Genomic DNA, 16897 nt, shown 5'->3' with positions numbered 1-16897 from the left:
GTTAGGTTGGATGGGGAGCGTTGCTGCACAGCTATTTTCAAGTCTCTCCAGAAATGTTGGATCGGGATAAAGTCCGGGCTCTGGCTGGGTCACTCAAGGACATTCAGAGACTTGTCCTGAAGCCACTCCTGCGTTGTCTTGGCTGTGTGCTTAGGGTCATTGTCCTGTTGGAAGGCGAACCTTCGCCCCAGTCTGAGGTCCTGAGCACTCTGGAGCAGGTTTTCATCAAGGATCGCTATGTACTTTTCTCCGTTCATCTTTGCATCGATCCTGACTAGTCTCCCAGTCCCTGCCACTGAAAAACATCCCCACAGCATGATGCTGCCACCACCATGATTCACCGTAGGGATGGTGCTAGGTTTCCCCTAGACATGAGGCTTGGCATTCAGGCCAAAGAGTTCAATCTTGTTTTCATCAGACCAGAGAATCTTGTTTCTCAGGGTCTGAGGGTCCTTTAGGTGCCTTTTTGCAAACTCCAGCGGGCTACCATGTACCTTTTACTGAGGAATGGCTTGTTTTGGTACCTTTCCCCAGATCTGTGCCTCGACACAATCCTGTATCTGAGCTCTACGGAGAATTCCTTCGACCTCATGGTTTGGCTTTGGCTCTGACATACACTGTCAACTGTGGCACCTTATATAGACAGGTGTGTGCCTTTCCAAACCATGTCCAGTCAATATAATTTACAACTGGTGGACTCCAATTAAGTTGTAGAAACATCTCAAGGATGAGCAATGGAAACAGGATGAATCTGAGCTCAATTTTGAGTCTCATTGCAAAATGGTCTGAATACTTATGCAAATAAGGTATTTCTGTTTTATCTCTCATCGTTTTGCAAACATTTCCTATATTGTGACCTCTCCAGGAACCTATCCTCTACAGTCAACGTGACCAGTATATATGTCCTGTATTGTGACCTCTCCAGGAACCTAACCTCTACAGTCAACGTGACCAGTATGTATGGGGCTGGAGGATTCTTCCCGTACGGTTTCGAAGGGACAATCTCTGGAGCCGCTACCTGTTTCTACGCCTTCGTAGGCTTCGACTGCATCGCCACAACAAGTAGGCCTACCTGCTTTGATCTTTGAACATGCACAGAGACACTAACCTATATACATCATAAACATTAATAAAGCCAGGCGCTTCTCCAAGCTTTGTCCATACAGTATCTTTGGTAATGTCTACTCTACTCAGAATACTTTTTTGGGGTGAATGTTTAGGCATATTGTAACAGTGGATATTCTTCATGATTAAACTTTGCTTGCTTAATTGATCGATATTGGCTGATTGATCGACTGATTGACCATTCTACTGACGTCGCTGATTAGAGGACATTGTCACAGGCTAAACAAACATCGCCGATTCACAAATATTATCAACCATTATCAGATGCAGCCTAACAGATCGTAATATCAATCAACCCCAATCTACTTATGGACTGATTGATTGACAGCGCTTCATTCATTCATTCATTCATTCATTCATTCATTCATTCATTCATTGTCTCTCTCCAGGTGAGGAGGTGAAGAACCCTCAGAAGTCCATCCCGCTGGGTATCGTGGCGTCTCTCCTCATTTGTTTCCTGGCCTACTTCGCCGTGTCGGCAGCCCTCACTCTGATGATGCCCTACTACATGCTGAATGTTAACAGCCCGCTGCCCGTGGTACATCGGCTGGGGCCCACCAGGTAGGTAGGAGAACGCCACCAGCCCTTCCACCATAGGTAGGAGAACGCCACCAGTCCACATAGGAGAACGGCTGTAGGGGCCCAGCCCTCTCCACCAGGTAGGTAGGAGAACGCCACCAGCCCTCTCCACCAGGTGGTGGCTGTAGGAGAACGCCACCAGCTCCACCAGGTAGGTAGGAGAACGCCACCAGCTCCACCAGGTAGGTAGGAGAACGCCACCAGCCCTCTCCACCAGGTAGGTAGGAGAACGCCACCAGCCCTCTCCACCAGGTAGGTAGGAGAACGCCACCAGCCCTCTCCACCAGGTAGGTAGGAGAACGCCACCAGCCCTCTCCACCAGGTAGGTAGGAGAACGCCACCAGCCCTCTCCACCAGGTAGGTAGGAGAACGCCACCAGCCCTCTCCACCAGGTAGGTAGGAGAACGCCACCAGCCCTCTCCACCAGGTAGGTAGGAGAACGCCACCAGCCCTCTCCACCCTCTCCACCAGGTAGGTAGGAGAACGGAGGAGAACGCCACCAGCCCTAGGAGAACGCCACCAGCCCTCCACCAGGTAGGTAGGAGAACGCCACCAGCCCTCTCCACCAGGTAGGTAGGAGAACGCCACCAGCCCTCTCCACCAGGTAGGTAGGAGAACGCCACCAGCCCTCTCCACCAGGTAGGTAGGAGAACGCCACCAGCCCTCTCCACCAGGTAGGTAGGAGAACGCCACCAGCCCTCTCCACCAGGTAGGTAGGAGAACGCCACCAGCCCTCTCCACCAGGTAGGTAGGAGAACGCCACCAGCCCTCTCCACCAGGTAGGTAGGAGAACGCCACCAGCCCTCTCCACCAGGTAGGTAGGAGAACGCCACCAGCCCTCTCCACCAGGTAGGTAGGAGAACTGTCTGTCTGTCTGTCTGTCTGTCTGTCTGTCTGTCTGTCTGTCTGTCTGTCTGTCTGTCTGTCTGTCTGTCTGTCTGTCTCCTTTCTAAAACGAGATAAACCATAGTTACCAGGTTGCAAATGATTTGTAAATCTAGCCTCGTGTTCTGTTGTTATAGCTGTTTTTCTGAGATTGTAACGTGGTCCTGTGCTGAGTCTGCATGCCAAATGGCACCCTTATCTCTTTATAGTGCACTACCCTATTGGCCCTGGTCAAAAGTAGTGGTGCCATTTGGGGCATAAACCTGAGACTGTAACATGTCTGATGGCTCTCTGTGTCTGTCTGTCTCCTGTACAGTCTGTTGGGTTCCATGTTCCCTATGCCCCGCGTGCTGTTTGCTATGGCCAGAGACGGCCTCCTCTTCAAGCCCCTCAGTAAGGTCAGCGCCAGACAAAGTCCTGTCATCGCTACCCTCTCCTCCGGGGTTGTAGCAGGTAACACCCCATCCCTCTCTATCTCTCTCTCTACCCTCTCCTCCGGGGTCATAGCAGGTAACACCCCATCCCTCTCTATCTCTCTCTTTCTCTACCCTCTCCTACGGGGTCATAGCAGGTAACACCCCATCCCTCTCTATCTCTCTCTCTACCCTCTCCTACGGGGTCATAGCAGGTAACACCCCATCCCTCTCCATCTCTCTCTCTCTACCCTCTCCTCCGGATCATAGCAGGTAACACCCCATCCCTCTCTATCTCTCTCTCTCTACCCTCTCCTCCGGGGTCATAGCAGGTATCACCCCAACCCTCTCTATCTCTCTCTCTCTACCCTCTCCTCCGGGTCGTAGCAGGTATCACCCCAACCCTCTCTATCTCTCTCTCTACCCTCTCCTCCGGGTCGTAGCAGGTATCACCCCAACCCTCTCTATCTCTCTCTCTCTCTACCCTCTCCTCCGGGTCGTAGCAGGTATCACCCCAACCCTCTCTATCTCTCTCTCTCTCGTTCTCTTTCTCTCGTAGAGATAAGAAGAGTTTGTTGTGTTTGGCTTTATGATATATTTTGTGTGATGATTTATCTACGGTAAATACTTGAATGCTTGTTTGTTTTCCTTTCCAGCGATAATGGCCCTGGTGTTTGACCTGAAAGCTTTGGTTGATATGATGTCAATTGGGACACTCTTTGCCTACACACTTGTGGCTATATGCATTCTTATACTGAGGTGAGTATTTCACAAATATCCAAACTTAGATAAACAGCCATTGTCTATTTAGCTAAATAAAAGGTACTAAGTTGACTTTGTAACATCTAGGTACCAAGAGACCCAATCAGAAGACTCAGATCTCCAGATCCTTGAAATAAGCACCAAGTTTGGTTGTCTCAAACCGCCATCATTCCCAACATCGGGCACCTCGAAAACAGTCACAAGTTTGACTGTCTTTTCTGGTAGGCATAACGCTTTGACAAGAAATCTCCAATCAATCTGTCTTTAAAGTTGACAAGTAATATTATTCAAAGATTGTCTACATTTTAAAGGTGCTGTAGTATCTGCAGTGGGATATTATGTAGCCTTCCACCCTTTCTTTCAGACATTCTTCCATCGGCCTCCTCTCCCTCTGTTCAGTTGTTCTTCTCTCACCCCTTCCTCTCTCTCTCTGTTCAGTTGCTCTTCTCTCACCCCTTCCTCTCTCTCTCTGTTCAGTTGCTCTTCTCTCACCCCTTCCTCTCTCTCTGTTCAGTTGTTCTTCTCTCACCCCTTCCTCTCTCTCTGTTCAGTTGTTCTTCTCTCACCCCCTTCCTCTCTCTCTGTTCGGTTGTTCTTCTCTCACCCCCCCTCTCTCTCTGTTCGGTTGTTCTTCTCTCACCCCTTCCTCTCTCTCTCTGTTCAGTTGTTCTTCTCTCACCCCTTCCTCTCCCTGATCAGTTGTTCTTCTCTCACCCCTTCCTCTCTCTGTTCAGTTGTTCTTCTCTCACCCACTTCCTCTCTCTGTTCAGTTGTTCTTCTCTCACCCCCTTCCTCTCTCTCTGTTCAGTTGTTCTTCTCTCACCCCTTCCTCTCTCTGTTCAGTTGTTCTTCTCTCACCCCTTCCTCTCTCTCTCTGTTCAGTTGTTCTTCTCTCACCCCTTCCTCTCTCTCTGTTCAGTTGTTCTTCTCTCACCCCTTCCTCTCTCTCTCTGTTCAGTTGTTCTTCTCTCACCCCTTCCTCTCTCTCTGATCAGTTGTTCTTCTCTCACCCCCTTCCTATCTCTGTTCAGTTGTTCTTCTCTCACCCCTTCCTCTCTCTCTGATCAGTTGTTCTTCTCTCACCCCTTCCTCTCTCTCTGTTCAGTTATTCTTCTCTCACCCCTTCCTCTCTCTCTGTTCAGTTGTTCTTCTCTCACCCCTTCCTCTCTCTCTGTTCAGTTGTTCTTCTCTCACCCCCTTCCTCTCTCTCTCTGTTCAGTTGTTCTTCTCTCACCCCTTCCTCTCTCTCTCTGTTCAGTTGTTCTTCTCTCACCCCTTCCTCTCTCTCTCTGATCAGTTGTTCTTCTCTCACCCCTTCCTCTCTCTCTGTTCAGTTGTTCTTCTCTCACCCCTTCCTCTCTCTCTGTTCAGTTATTCTTCTCTCACCCCTTCCTCTCTCTCTCTGTTCAGTTGTTCTTCTCTCACCCCTTCCTCTCTCTCTCTGTTCAGTTGTTCTTCTCTCACCCCTTCCTCTCTCTCTGTTCAGTTGTTCTTCTCTCACCCCTTCTCTCTCTCTCTGTTCAGTTGTTCTTCTCTCACCCCTTCCTCTCTCTCTGTTCGGTTGTTCTTCTCTCACCCCTTCCCCTCTCTCTCTGTTCAGTTGTTCTTATCTCACCCCTTCCTCTCTCTCTGTTCAGTTATTCTTCTCTCACCCCTTCCTCTCTCTCTCTGTTCAGTTGTTCTTCTCTCACCCCCTTCCTCTCTCTCTCTGTTCGGTTGTTCTTCTCTCACCCCTTCCTCTCTCTCTCTGTTCAGTTGTTCTTCTCTCACCCCTTCCTCTCTTTCTGTTCAGTTATTCTTCTCTCACCCCTTCCTCTCTCTCTCTGTTCAGTTGTTCTTCTCTCACCCCTTCCTCTCTCTCTCTGTTCAGTTATTCTTCTCTCACCCCTTCCTCTCTCTCTCTGTTCAGTTGTTCTTCTCTCCTTCCCCTTCTCTCTCTCTCTCTCTCTCTCTCTCTCTCTCTCTCTCTCTCTCTCTCTCTCTCTCTCTCTCTCTCTCTCTCTCTCGCTCTCTCTCCAGTGGTGTGTGTATGCGGTCTGTGCGTCCTGCTGACCCAAGCGATAGATGCTATACAGCGGCAGGAGATCTGGAGCATGGTGTGTGTGTCCATCGTAGCCTTCATCCTCCTGGTCCTCGTCATCGTCATCTGGAGGCATCCACAGAACCAAGCCAAGGCTGCTTTCATGGTGAGAAGCACTGTCGGAAGATGGACACCTGCATATAAAGAACGTTAATCACAGGCTGTCCAAACATCGCTCATTATAGGACATTATCACAGGCTGTCCAAACATCGCTGATTAGAGGACATTATCACAGGCTATCCAAACATCGCTGATTAGAGGACATTATCACAGGCTGTCCAAACATCGCTGATTAGAGGACATTATCACAGGCTATCCAAACATCGCTGATTAGAGGACATTATCACAGGCTATCCAAACATCGCTGATTAGAGGACATTATCACAGGCTGTCCAAACATCGCTGATTAGAGGACATTATCACAGGCTGTCCAAACATCACTGATTAGAGGACATTATCACAGGCTGTCCAAACATCGCTGACTAGAGGACATTATCACAGGCTATCCAAACATTGCTGATTAGAGGACATTATCACAGGCTATCCAAACATCGCTGACTAGAGGACATTATCACAGGCTATCCAAACATTGCTGATTAGAGGACATTATCACAGGCTGTCCAAACATCGCTGACTAGAGGACATTATCACAGGCTGTCCAAACATCGCTGATTAGAGGACATTATCACAGGCTGTCCAAACATCGCTGATTAGAGGACATTATCACAGGCTGTCCAAACATCGCTGATTAGAGGACATTATCACAGGCTATTCAAACATCATTGATTAGAGGACATTATCACAGGCTGTCCAAACATCATTGATTAGAGGACATTATCACAGGCTATTGAAACATCGCTGATTAGAGGACATTATCACAGGCTATTGAAACATCGCTGATTAGAGGACATTATCACAGGCTATTGAAACATCGCTGATTAGAGGACATTATCACAGGCTATTGAAACATCGCTGATTAGAGGACATTATCACAGGCTATTGAAACATCGCTGATTAGAGGACATTATCACAGGCTATTGAAACATCGCTGATTAGAGGACATTATCACAGGCTGTCCAAACATCGCTGATTAGAGGACATTATCACAGGCTATCCAAACATCGCTGATTAGAGGACATTATCACAGGCTATCCAAACATCGCTGATTAGAGGACATTATCACAGGCTGTCCAAACATCGCTGATTAGAGGACATTATCACAGGCTATCCAAACATCGCTGATTAGAGGACATTATCACAGGCTGTCCAAACATCGCTGATTAGAGGACATTATCACAGGCTATCCAAACATCGCTGATTAGAGGACATTATCACAGGCTATTGAAACATCGCTGATTAGAGGACATTATCACAGGCTGTCCAAACATCGCTGATTATAGGACATTATCACAGGCTGTCCAAACATCGCTGATTAGAGGACATTATCACAGGCTGTCCAAACATCGCTGATTAGAGGACATTATCACAGGCTGTCCAAACATCGCTGATTAGAGGACATTATCACAGGCTATTGAAACATCGCTGATTAGAGGACATTATCACAGGCTATTGAAACATCGCTGATTATAGGACATTATCACAGGCTATCCAAACATTGCTGACTAGAGGACATTATCACAGGCTATCCAAACATTGCTGATTAGAGGACATTATCACAGGCTGTCCAAACATCGCTGACTAGAGGACATTATCACAGGCTGTCCAAACATCGCTGATTATAGGACATTATCACAGGCTGTCCAAACATCGCTGATTATAGGACATTATCACAGGCTGTCCAAACATCGCTGATTAGAGGACATTATCACAGGCTGTCCAAACATCATTGATTAGAGGACATTATCACAGGCTATTGAAACATTGCTGATTCACAAATATTATCAAGAATGATCAGATGCAGCCTAACAGATCGTAATATCAATCATGTTTGAACTCTAGAACGTTTACCTTTGGGCCCGGGACCCTGTATGGTACATTGTTTGTGTCTTTATGTTGACATTACAGTAGAGTTCTCTTACCCCCTGCCGTCTGCTCTCAGGTGCCCTTCCTGCCCGTGCTGCCGGTAGTTAGTGTGTTCGTCAACGTCTACCTGATGGTGCAGTTAGGACGAGACACCTGGATGAGATACGCCATCTGGATGGCCGTAGGTAAGTACTCTACCCAACACTTCTCTACCCAATTATAGATGCCACAAGCACTAAACTGGGAGGCTGGTGGGGATGGATGGGTCATCTATCTGACCTGATATCAATAGGAGTGTGGGTTGTTTAAAGTTGGTTGGAGGCTATACAGGATGTCAGAGGGTTGAGGGGGGGTTCTCTCGGATCTCTCTCTCTGATCTCTCTCTCTCTGATCTCTCTCTCTCTGATCTCTCTCTCTCTGATCTCTCTCTGATCTCTCTCTGATCTCTCTCTGATCTCTCTCTCTCTCTCTCTCTCTCTCTCTCTCTCTCTCTCTCTCTCTCTCTCTCTCTCTGTATGTCTGTCTGTCTGTAGGGTTCCTCATCTACTTTGGTTATGGGATCCGTAACAGTGTTCAGAAGCAGAGGAACCAGACCCGCCAGGTAGAGATTGAGACCATCAGCGGTGTGACGAAGAAGGAGGCCTTCAAAGAAGACAGATTCTGAGGCTGAGTGGAAAGGACAACACAGGAGTGGAGAGAAGAGGAGAGGAGAAGAGAGGACATAGGAGCGAGAGACAGGACAAGACTGAAGCCGACAGGACAGGACAAGACAGGACTGCAGCTGACAGGACAGGACGGGAGCTGACAAGACAGAGAAGGTCTGGAGAGAGAGATATTTACTGTCACTTTTTATTGTTTATTTCACTTTTGTTTATCTATTTCACTTGCTTTGGCAATGTAAACATACTGTATGTTTCCCATGCCAATAAAGCCCATTGAATTGAATCGAGAGATTTAGAGAGAGAGAGATGTTCTGATGTTACATTGTATATTTAAGACAATTCCTGTCTACTGTAAAACTAAAGGCTGGTTTATACTGTCTGTACACTAGAATTCAACAAGTGTTGACATTTTTCAGAATAGTCCTGCTCTTCAACTGTTTATGCTAGTCATCAAAAACAGCAAGGGACCTTCATCAAAAAAAGTTCTTCAATTTTTTACCTTTATTTATTTAACCAGGCAAGTGAGTTAAGAACAAATTCTTATTTTCAATGACAGCCTAGGAACAGTGGGTTAACTGCCTGTTCATGGGCAGAACGACAGATTTGTACCTTGTCAGCTCAGGGGTTTGAACTTGCAACCTTCCGGTCCAACGCTATAACCACTTGGCTACCCTGCCACCTCTACACTCTAACCACTAGGCTACCCTGCCACCTCTACACTCTAACCACTAGGCTACCCTGCCACCTCTACACTCTAACCACTAGGCTACCCTGCCACCTCTACACTCTAACCACTAGGCTACCCTGCCACCTCCACACTCTAACCACTAGGCTACCCTGCCACCTCTACACTCAAACCACTAGGCTACCCTGCCACCTCTACACTCAAACCACTAGGCTACCCTGCCACCTCTACACTCTAACCACTAGGCTACCCTGCCACCTCTACACTCAAACCACTAGGCTACCCTGCCACCTCTACACTCAAACCACTAGGCTACCCTGCCACCTCTACACTCAAACCACTAGGCTACCCTGCCACCTCTACACTCAAACCACTAGGCTACCCTGCCACCTCTACACTCAAACCACTAGGCTACCCTGCCACCTCTACACTCAAACCACTAGGCTACCCTGCCACCTCTACACTCAAACCACTAGGCTACCCTGCCACCTCTACACTCAAACCACTAGGCTACCCTGGCACCCTGCTGTTTTTAACTTATTCTACTACCATAAAAATTAATAGTGGACAGCTGAAGCAAACACAACAATGTTTTCTTCAGGAAAATTGCCCTACTACGTTTATATAGAGTATGTTGGAGTTCATTAAACCAGTTGGAGTTGGAGTCCATTCAACCAGTTGGAGTTGGAGTTCATTCAACCAGTTGGAGTTGGAGTTCATTCAACCAGTTGGAGTTGGAGTTCATTCAACCAGTTGGAGTTGGAGTTCATTCAACCAGTTGGAGTTGGAGTCCATTCAACCAGTTGGAGTTGGAGTCCATTTTCCATCCACTTTCTGTTTCTTCTTCTCACCTCTGAACTAACATGTGACTGATGGTGTGACTGTGACTGACGGTGTGACTGTGACTGACAGTGTGACTGTGACTGACGGTGTGACTGTGACTGACGGTGTGTGACTGACGGTGTGACTGTGACTGTGACTGACGGTGTGACTGTGACTGACAGTGTGACTGTGACTGACGGTGTGACTGTGACTGACGGTGTGTGACTGACGGTGTGACTGTGACTGACGGTGTGTGACTGTGACTGATGGTGTGTGACTGACGGTGTGACTGTGACTGTGACTGACGGTGTGACTGTGACTGATGGTGTGACTGACGGTGTGACTGTGACTGACGGTGTGGGACTGTGACTGACGGTGTGTGACTGACGGTGTGACTGACGGTGTGACTGTGACTGTGACTGACGGTGTGACTGTGACTGACGGTATGACTGTGACTGACAGTGTGACTGTGACTGTGACTGATGGTGTGACTGTGACTGTGACTGACGGTGTGACTGTGACTGACGGTGTGACTGTGACTGACGGTGTGACTGTGACTGACAGTGTGACTGTGACTGATGGTGTGACTGACGGTGTGACTGTGACTGATGGTGTGACTGACGGTGTGACTGTGACTGACGGTGTGTGACTGTGACTGACAGAGTGTGACTGACGGTGTGACTGACGGTGTGACTGTGACTGACGGTGTGACTGTGACTGACGGTGTGACTGTGACTGTGACTGACGGTGTGACTGTGACTGACGGTGTGACTGTGACTGTGACTGATGGTGTGACTGTGACTGATGGTGTGACTGATGGTGTGACTGTGACTGATGGTGTGACTGTGACTGATGGTGTGACTGACGGTGTGACTGTGACTGTGACTGACGGTGTGACTGTGACTGACAGTGTGACTGTGACTGTGACTGATGGTGTGACTGAAGGTGTGACTGTGACTGAAGGTGTGACTGTGACTGACGGTGTGACTGTGACTGAAGGTGTGACTGTGACTGACGGTGTGACTGTGACTGTGACTGACGGTGTGACTGTGACTGATGGTGTGACTGACGGTGTGACTGTGACTGATGGTGTGACTGACGGTGTGACTGTGACTGATGGTGTGACTGAAGGTGTGACTGTGACTGAAGGTGTGACTGTGACTGATTGTGTGACTGACGGTGTGACTGTGACTGATGGTGTGACTGACGGTGTGACTGTGACTGACGGTGTGTGACTGTGACTGACGGTGTGTGACTGACGGTATGACTGACGGTGTGACTGTGACTGACGGTGTGACTGTGACTGACGGTGTGACTGTGACTGTGACTGTGACTGATGGTGTGACTGTGACTGATGGTGTGACTGACGGTGTGACTGTGACTGATGGTGTGACTGTGACTGATGGTGTGACTGACGGCGTGACTGTGACTGTGACTGACGGTGTGACTGTGACTGACAGTGTGACTGTGACTGTGACTGATGGTGTGACTGAAGGTGTGACTGTGACTGATGGTGTGACTGACTGTGTGACTGTGACTGATGGTGTGACTGAAGGTGTGACTGTGACTGAAGGTGTGACTGTGACTGACGGTGTGACTGTGACTGATGGTGTGACTGAAGGTGTGACTGTGACTGACAGTGTGACTGTGACTGATGGTGTGACTGACGGTGTGACTGTGACTGACAGTGTGACTGTGACTGTGACTGATGGTGTGACTGAAGGTGTGACTGTGACTGATGGTGTGACTGACGGTGTGACTGTGACTGATGGTGTGACTGAAGGTGTGACTGTGACTGAAGGTGTGACTGTGACTGACGGTGTGACTGTGACTGATGGTGTGACTGAAGGTGTGACTGTGACTGACAGTGTGACTGTGACTGATGGTGTGACTGACGGTGTGACTGTGACTGATGGTGTGACTGACGGTGTGACTGTGACTGACGGTGTGTGACTGTGACTGACGGTGTGTGACTGACGGTGTGACTGACGGTGTGACTGTGACTGACGGTGTGACTGTGACTGTGACTGACGGTGTGACTGTGACTGACGGTGTGACTGTGACTGTGACTGTGACTGATGGTGTGACTGTGACTGATGGTGTGACTGACGGTGTGACTGTGACTGATGGTGTGACTGTGACTGATGGTGTGACTGACGGCGTGACTGTGACTGTGACTGACGGTGTGACTGTGACTGACAGTGTGACTGTGACTGTGACTGATGGTGTGACTGAAGGTGTGACTGTGACTGAAGGTGTGACTGTGACTGACGGTGTGACTGTGACTGAAGGTGTGACTGTGACTGACGGTGTGACTGTGACTGACGGTGTGACTGTGACTGATGGTGTGACTGATGGTGTGACTGTGACTGATGGTGTGACTGACGGTGTGACTGTGACTGATGGTGTGACTGAAGGTGTGACTGTGACTGAAGGTGTGACTGTGACTGACGGTGTGACTGTGACTGATGGTGTGACTGAAGGTGTGACTGTGACTGAAGGTGTGACTGTGACTGACGGTGTGACTGTGACTGACATTGTGTTAAAGTTCACATACTCACTGCTTTACATTACATTACATTTAAGTCATTTAGCAGACGCTCTTATCCAGAGCAACTTGTCCTGCCAATAATAGATGAAGCAAGTGAGTTTTAAATCAGAGGAAGATTTCTTTCTCCATTTCTTAGGATGCAGTTTTTATACATGTATTATAATGTTATCAGGTGTACATATAGAATGTCCATATGATGAAGAATCGTATGTTGAATTAAAATAAATGTCTAGTACATAGCTTATTTTAAGATTTTAACAAGATATTTTAATGTTTCATAATGTAAATAGAAGAATGTATACAATGACATCATGCAAATGACTCCAAAATAAACTTGATCATGTTCCATTTTGGTCAAAGTCTTCTCATTGGTCAAAGTCTTCTCATTGGTCAAAGTCTTCTCATTGGTCAACTTCTTCTCATTGGTCATAGTCTTCTCACTGGTCAAACCCTTCTCACTGGTCAGAGCCTTCTCATTGGTCAAACCCTTCTCACTGGTCAGAGCCTTCTCATTGGTCAAACCCTTCTCACTGGTCAGAGCCTTCTCATTAGTCAGACCCTTCTCAATGGTCAGAGCCTTCTCATTGGTCAAACCCTTCTCACTGGTCAGAGCCTTCTCATTGGTCAAATCCTTTTCACTGGTCAGAGCCTTCTCATTGGTCAAAGCCTTTTCACTGGTCAGAGCCTTCTCATTGGTCAAAGCCTTTTCACTGGTCAGAGCCTTCTCATTGGTCAAAGCCTTTTCACTGGTCAGAGCCTTCTCATTGGTCAAAGCCTTTTCACCGGGCAGAGCCTTCTCATTGGTCAGAGCCTTCTCATTGGTCAAAGCCTTCTCACTTCTCATTGGTCAGATCCTTCTCACTGGTCAAAGCCTTCTCACAAGGGTCATTAATAAACTGTAACACACATTTTTTCCATTGACCAAGCCGGTGATGAAGGCAGTGCTAAGCTGGGATAAAGAGCTCGTATACTTGCATCCCAAATTGTACCCTATTCCCTATATAGTGCACTACTTTTGACTGGGGCCTATAGGGCTCTGGTCAAAAGTAGTGCACTATATAGGGAATAGGGTGCAATTTGGGACATGGTCATAGCGTGCCACTTACCACTCTGTGTTCATGGGGAACAATAGAACCATTGACATGTTGTTACCTAGGCCATGCCATAATCATGGCTGAGCAAGTCATTCCTTAAGCAAGGTTTTAGCGCACTCACACAGCACACAGACCTCTAGACCTGAGGTACAGTAGAGTTAATTAAGCACCATATAAGATACAGTACATTCCAATACTCTACTCTTTAACTACACCATACAGGATACGTTTGTTACGCCACCTGGCCATAGAGAGGCTTTTATTCTCTATTTTGGTTAGGCCAGGGTGTGACTAGGGTGGGCATTCTAGTTTCTTTATTTCTATATTTTCTATTTCTTTGGTTTTGGCTGAGTGTGGTTCCCAATCAGAGGCAGCTTTCTATCATTGTGTCTGATTGGGAATCATACTTAGGCAGCCTTTTCCCCACCTGTGTTTGGTGGGTAGTTGTTTTCTGTATAGTTTGTTTGCATTACAGAACTATTTTTTTTTTTTTTCACTTTGTTATTTTGTTCGAGTAATAAAGAATCATGAACACTTTCCACGCTGCGTTTTGGTCCATGCCTTCTGACGAGAGACGTAACAACATTCCAATGCTCTACTGTTTAATTACACCATACATGATACATTCAAATATTCTACTCTTTAATTTACATATTTGATTAAATGTCAGCAGTTGTGAGAAACTGAGTTTAAATGTATTTGACTAAAGTATATGTAAACTTCCCGACATCAACTGTATGTGCTTTCATAAACAGACATAAACATGGGGGGTCAGATGTTTCATTAAGCCTTCCATACAGTACCATTCATAAAAACGCATGTTAAACATGTGTTGGGGAGTAGTTATATACATGTAGTTGATCTAGTAATTTAACTACATTTTGCAGTAGCTTGGTGGTAGTTGAACTACATTCAGATCTTGGTAGTGTAGTGTTGCCATGTAGCGGTGTAGCTAACTACTGGAACTACACACTATTGTTTTACCATGTAGCGGTGTAGCTAACTACTGGAACTACACACTATTGTTTTACCATGTAGCGGTGCAGCTAACTACTGGAACTACACACTATTGTTTTACCATGTAGCGGTGTCGCTAACTACTGGAACTACACACTACTGTTTTACCATGTAGCGGTGTAGCTAACTACTGGAACTACACACTATTGTTTTACCATGTAGCGGTGTAGCTAACTACTGGAACTAAACACTATTGTTTTACCATGTAGCGGTGTAGCTAACTACTGGAACTACACACTATTGTTTTACCATGTAGTGGTGCAGCTAACTACTGGAACTACACACTATTGTTTTACCATGTAGCGGTGTAGCTAACTACTGGAACTACACACTATTGTTTTACCATGTAGTGGTGTAGCTAACTACTGGAACTACACACTACTGTTTTACCATGTAGCTAACTACTGGAACTACACACTATTGTTTTACCATGTAGCGGTGTAGCTAACTACTGGAACTACACACTATTGTTTTACCATGTAGCGGTGTAGCTAACTACTGGAACTACACACTATTGTTTTACCATGTAGCGGTGTAGCTAACTACTGGAACTACACACTATTGTTTTACCATGTAGCTAACTACTGGAACTACACACTACTGTTTTACCATGTAGCGGTGTAGCTAACTACTGGAATTACACACTACTGTTTTACCATGTAGCGGTGTAGCTAACTACTGGAACTACACACTATTGTTTTACCATGTAGCGGTGTAGCTAACTACTGGAACTAAACACTACTGTTTTACCATGTAGCGGTGTGGCTAACTACTGGAACTAAACACTACTGTTTTACCATGTAGCGGTGTAGCTAACTACTGGAACTAAACACTACTGTTTTACCATGTAGCGGTGTAGCTAACTACTGGAACTACACACTATTGTTTTACCATGTAGCGGTGTAGCTAACTACTGGAACTACACACTATTGTTTTACCATGTAGCGGTGTAGCTAACTACTGGAACTACACACTATTGTTTTACCATGTAGCGGTGTAGCTAACTACTGGAACTAAACACTATTGTTTTACCATGTAGCGGTGTAAGCTAACTACTGGAACTACACACTACTGTTTTACCATGTAGCGGTGTAGCTAACTACTGGAACTACACACTACTGTTTTACCATGTAGCGGTGTAGCTAACTACTGGAACTACACCCTACTGTTTTACCATGTAGCTAACTACTGGAACTACACACTACTATTTTACCATGTAGCGGTGTAGCTAACTACTGGAACTACACACTACTGTTTTACCATGTAGCGGTGTAGCTAACTACTGGAACTACACACTACTGTTTTACCATGTAGCGGTGTAGCTAACTACTGGAACTACACACTACTGTTTTACCATGTAGCGGTGTAGCTAACTACTGGAACTACACACTACTGTTTTACCATGTAGCTAACTACTGGAACTACACACTACTGTTTTACCATGTAGCGGTGTAGCTAACTACTGGAACTACACACTACTGTTTTACCATGTAGCGGTGTAGCTAACCACTGGAACTACACACTACTGTTTTACCATGTAGCTAACTACTGGAACTACACACTACTGTTTTACCATGTAGCGGTGTAGCTAACTACTGGAAATACACACTACTGTTTTACCATGTAGCGGTGTAGCTAACTACTGGAACTACACACTACTGTTTTACCATGTAGTGGTGTAGCTAACTACTGGAACTACACACTACTGTTTTACCATGTAGTGGTGTAGCTAACTACTGGAACTACACACTACTGTTTTACCATGTAGCGGTGTAGCTAACTACTGGAACTACACACTACTGTTTTACCATGTAGTGGTGTAGCTAACTACTGGAACTACACACTATTGTTTTACCATGTAGCGGTGTAGCTAACTACTGGAACTACACACTACTGTTTTACCATGTAGTGGTGTAGCTAACTACTGGAACTACACGCTACTGTTTTACCATGTAGCTAACTACTGGAACTACACACTACTGTTTTACCATGTAGCTAACTACTGTAACTAAACACTACTGTTTTACCATGTAGCGGTGTAGCTAACTACTGGAACTACACACTACTGTTTTACCATGTAGTGGTGTAGCTAACTACTGGAACTACACACTACTGTTTTACCATGTAGCGGTGTAGCTAACTACTGGAACTACACACTACTGTTTTACCATGTAGCGGTGTAGCTAACTACTGGAACTACACACTACTGTTTTACCATGTAGTGGTGTAGCTAACTAC

At 46.5% G+C, this 16897-nt stretch overlaps 2 protein-coding genes and 1 long non-coding RNA gene across 4 annotated transcripts in view; 2 read left to right on the top strand and 1 right to left on the bottom strand.

Moving 5' to 3' along the window:
• LOC118372831 (cationic amino acid transporter 2-like) overlaps nt 1-8779 on the top strand; it is a 24029-nt gene extending 15250 nt beyond the window's left edge. Inside the window, exons 6-13 of the mRNA XM_052486960.1 lie at nt 926-1062; nt 1515-1686; nt 2873-3042; nt 3659-3761; nt 3852-3985; nt 5784-5950; nt 7905-8013; nt 8362-8779. Coding sequence (XP_052342920.1) covers nt 926-1062; nt 1515-1686; nt 2873-3042; nt 3659-3761; nt 3852-3985; nt 5784-5950; nt 7905-8013; nt 8362-8492 — 1123 coding nt within the window. The 3' untranslated portion in view covers nt 8493-8779. The remainder of the gene's footprint in view (nt 1-925; nt 1063-1514; nt 1687-2872; nt 3043-3658; nt 3762-3851; nt 3986-5783; nt 5951-7904; nt 8014-8361) is intronic.
• A 32-nt stretch (nt 8780-8811) lies between these two features.
• Nucleotides 8812-9566, bottom strand: LOC127913874 (uncharacterized). 2 transcript variants are annotated; one of them, XR_008087069.1, is made up of 3 exons: nt 9434-9566; nt 9335-9400; nt 8812-9301 (listed from the first exon to the last, which is right to left on the bottom strand). It is a non-coding gene; the product is annotated as an uncharacterized LOC127913874 (long non-coding RNA). The 2 variants fall into 2 exon arrangements; XR_008087070.1 differs by having other exon boundaries at nt 8812-9268.
• An 876-nt stretch (nt 9567-10442) lies between these two features.
• Nucleotides 10443-12911, top strand: LOC127913714 (trimeric autotransporter adhesin AtaA-like). The gene is made up of 7 exons (XM_052486957.1): nt 10443-10472; nt 10660-10960; nt 10997-11146; nt 11553-11666; nt 11721-11846; nt 12235-12288; nt 12415-12911. Exons 1-7 carry the CDS (start codon nt 10443-10445, stop codon nt 12627-12629), a joined length of 990 nt encoding a protein of 329 aa, XP_052342917.1. The 3' UTR covers nt 12630-12911.
• The last annotated feature ends 3986 nt before the right edge of the window (nt 12912-16897 follow it).

Source organism: Oncorhynchus keta, chromosome 30, assembly GCF_023373465.1.
Source record: "Oncorhynchus keta strain PuntledgeMale-10-30-2019 chromosome 30, Oket_V2, whole genome shotgun sequence".
In the NCBI taxonomy this organism is placed as follows: domain Eukaryota; kingdom Metazoa; phylum Chordata; class Actinopteri; order Salmoniformes; family Salmonidae; genus Oncorhynchus; species Oncorhynchus keta.
Note: the sequence above shows the minus strand (reverse complement) of the source record. Positions and strands in the feature narration are given on the sequence as shown.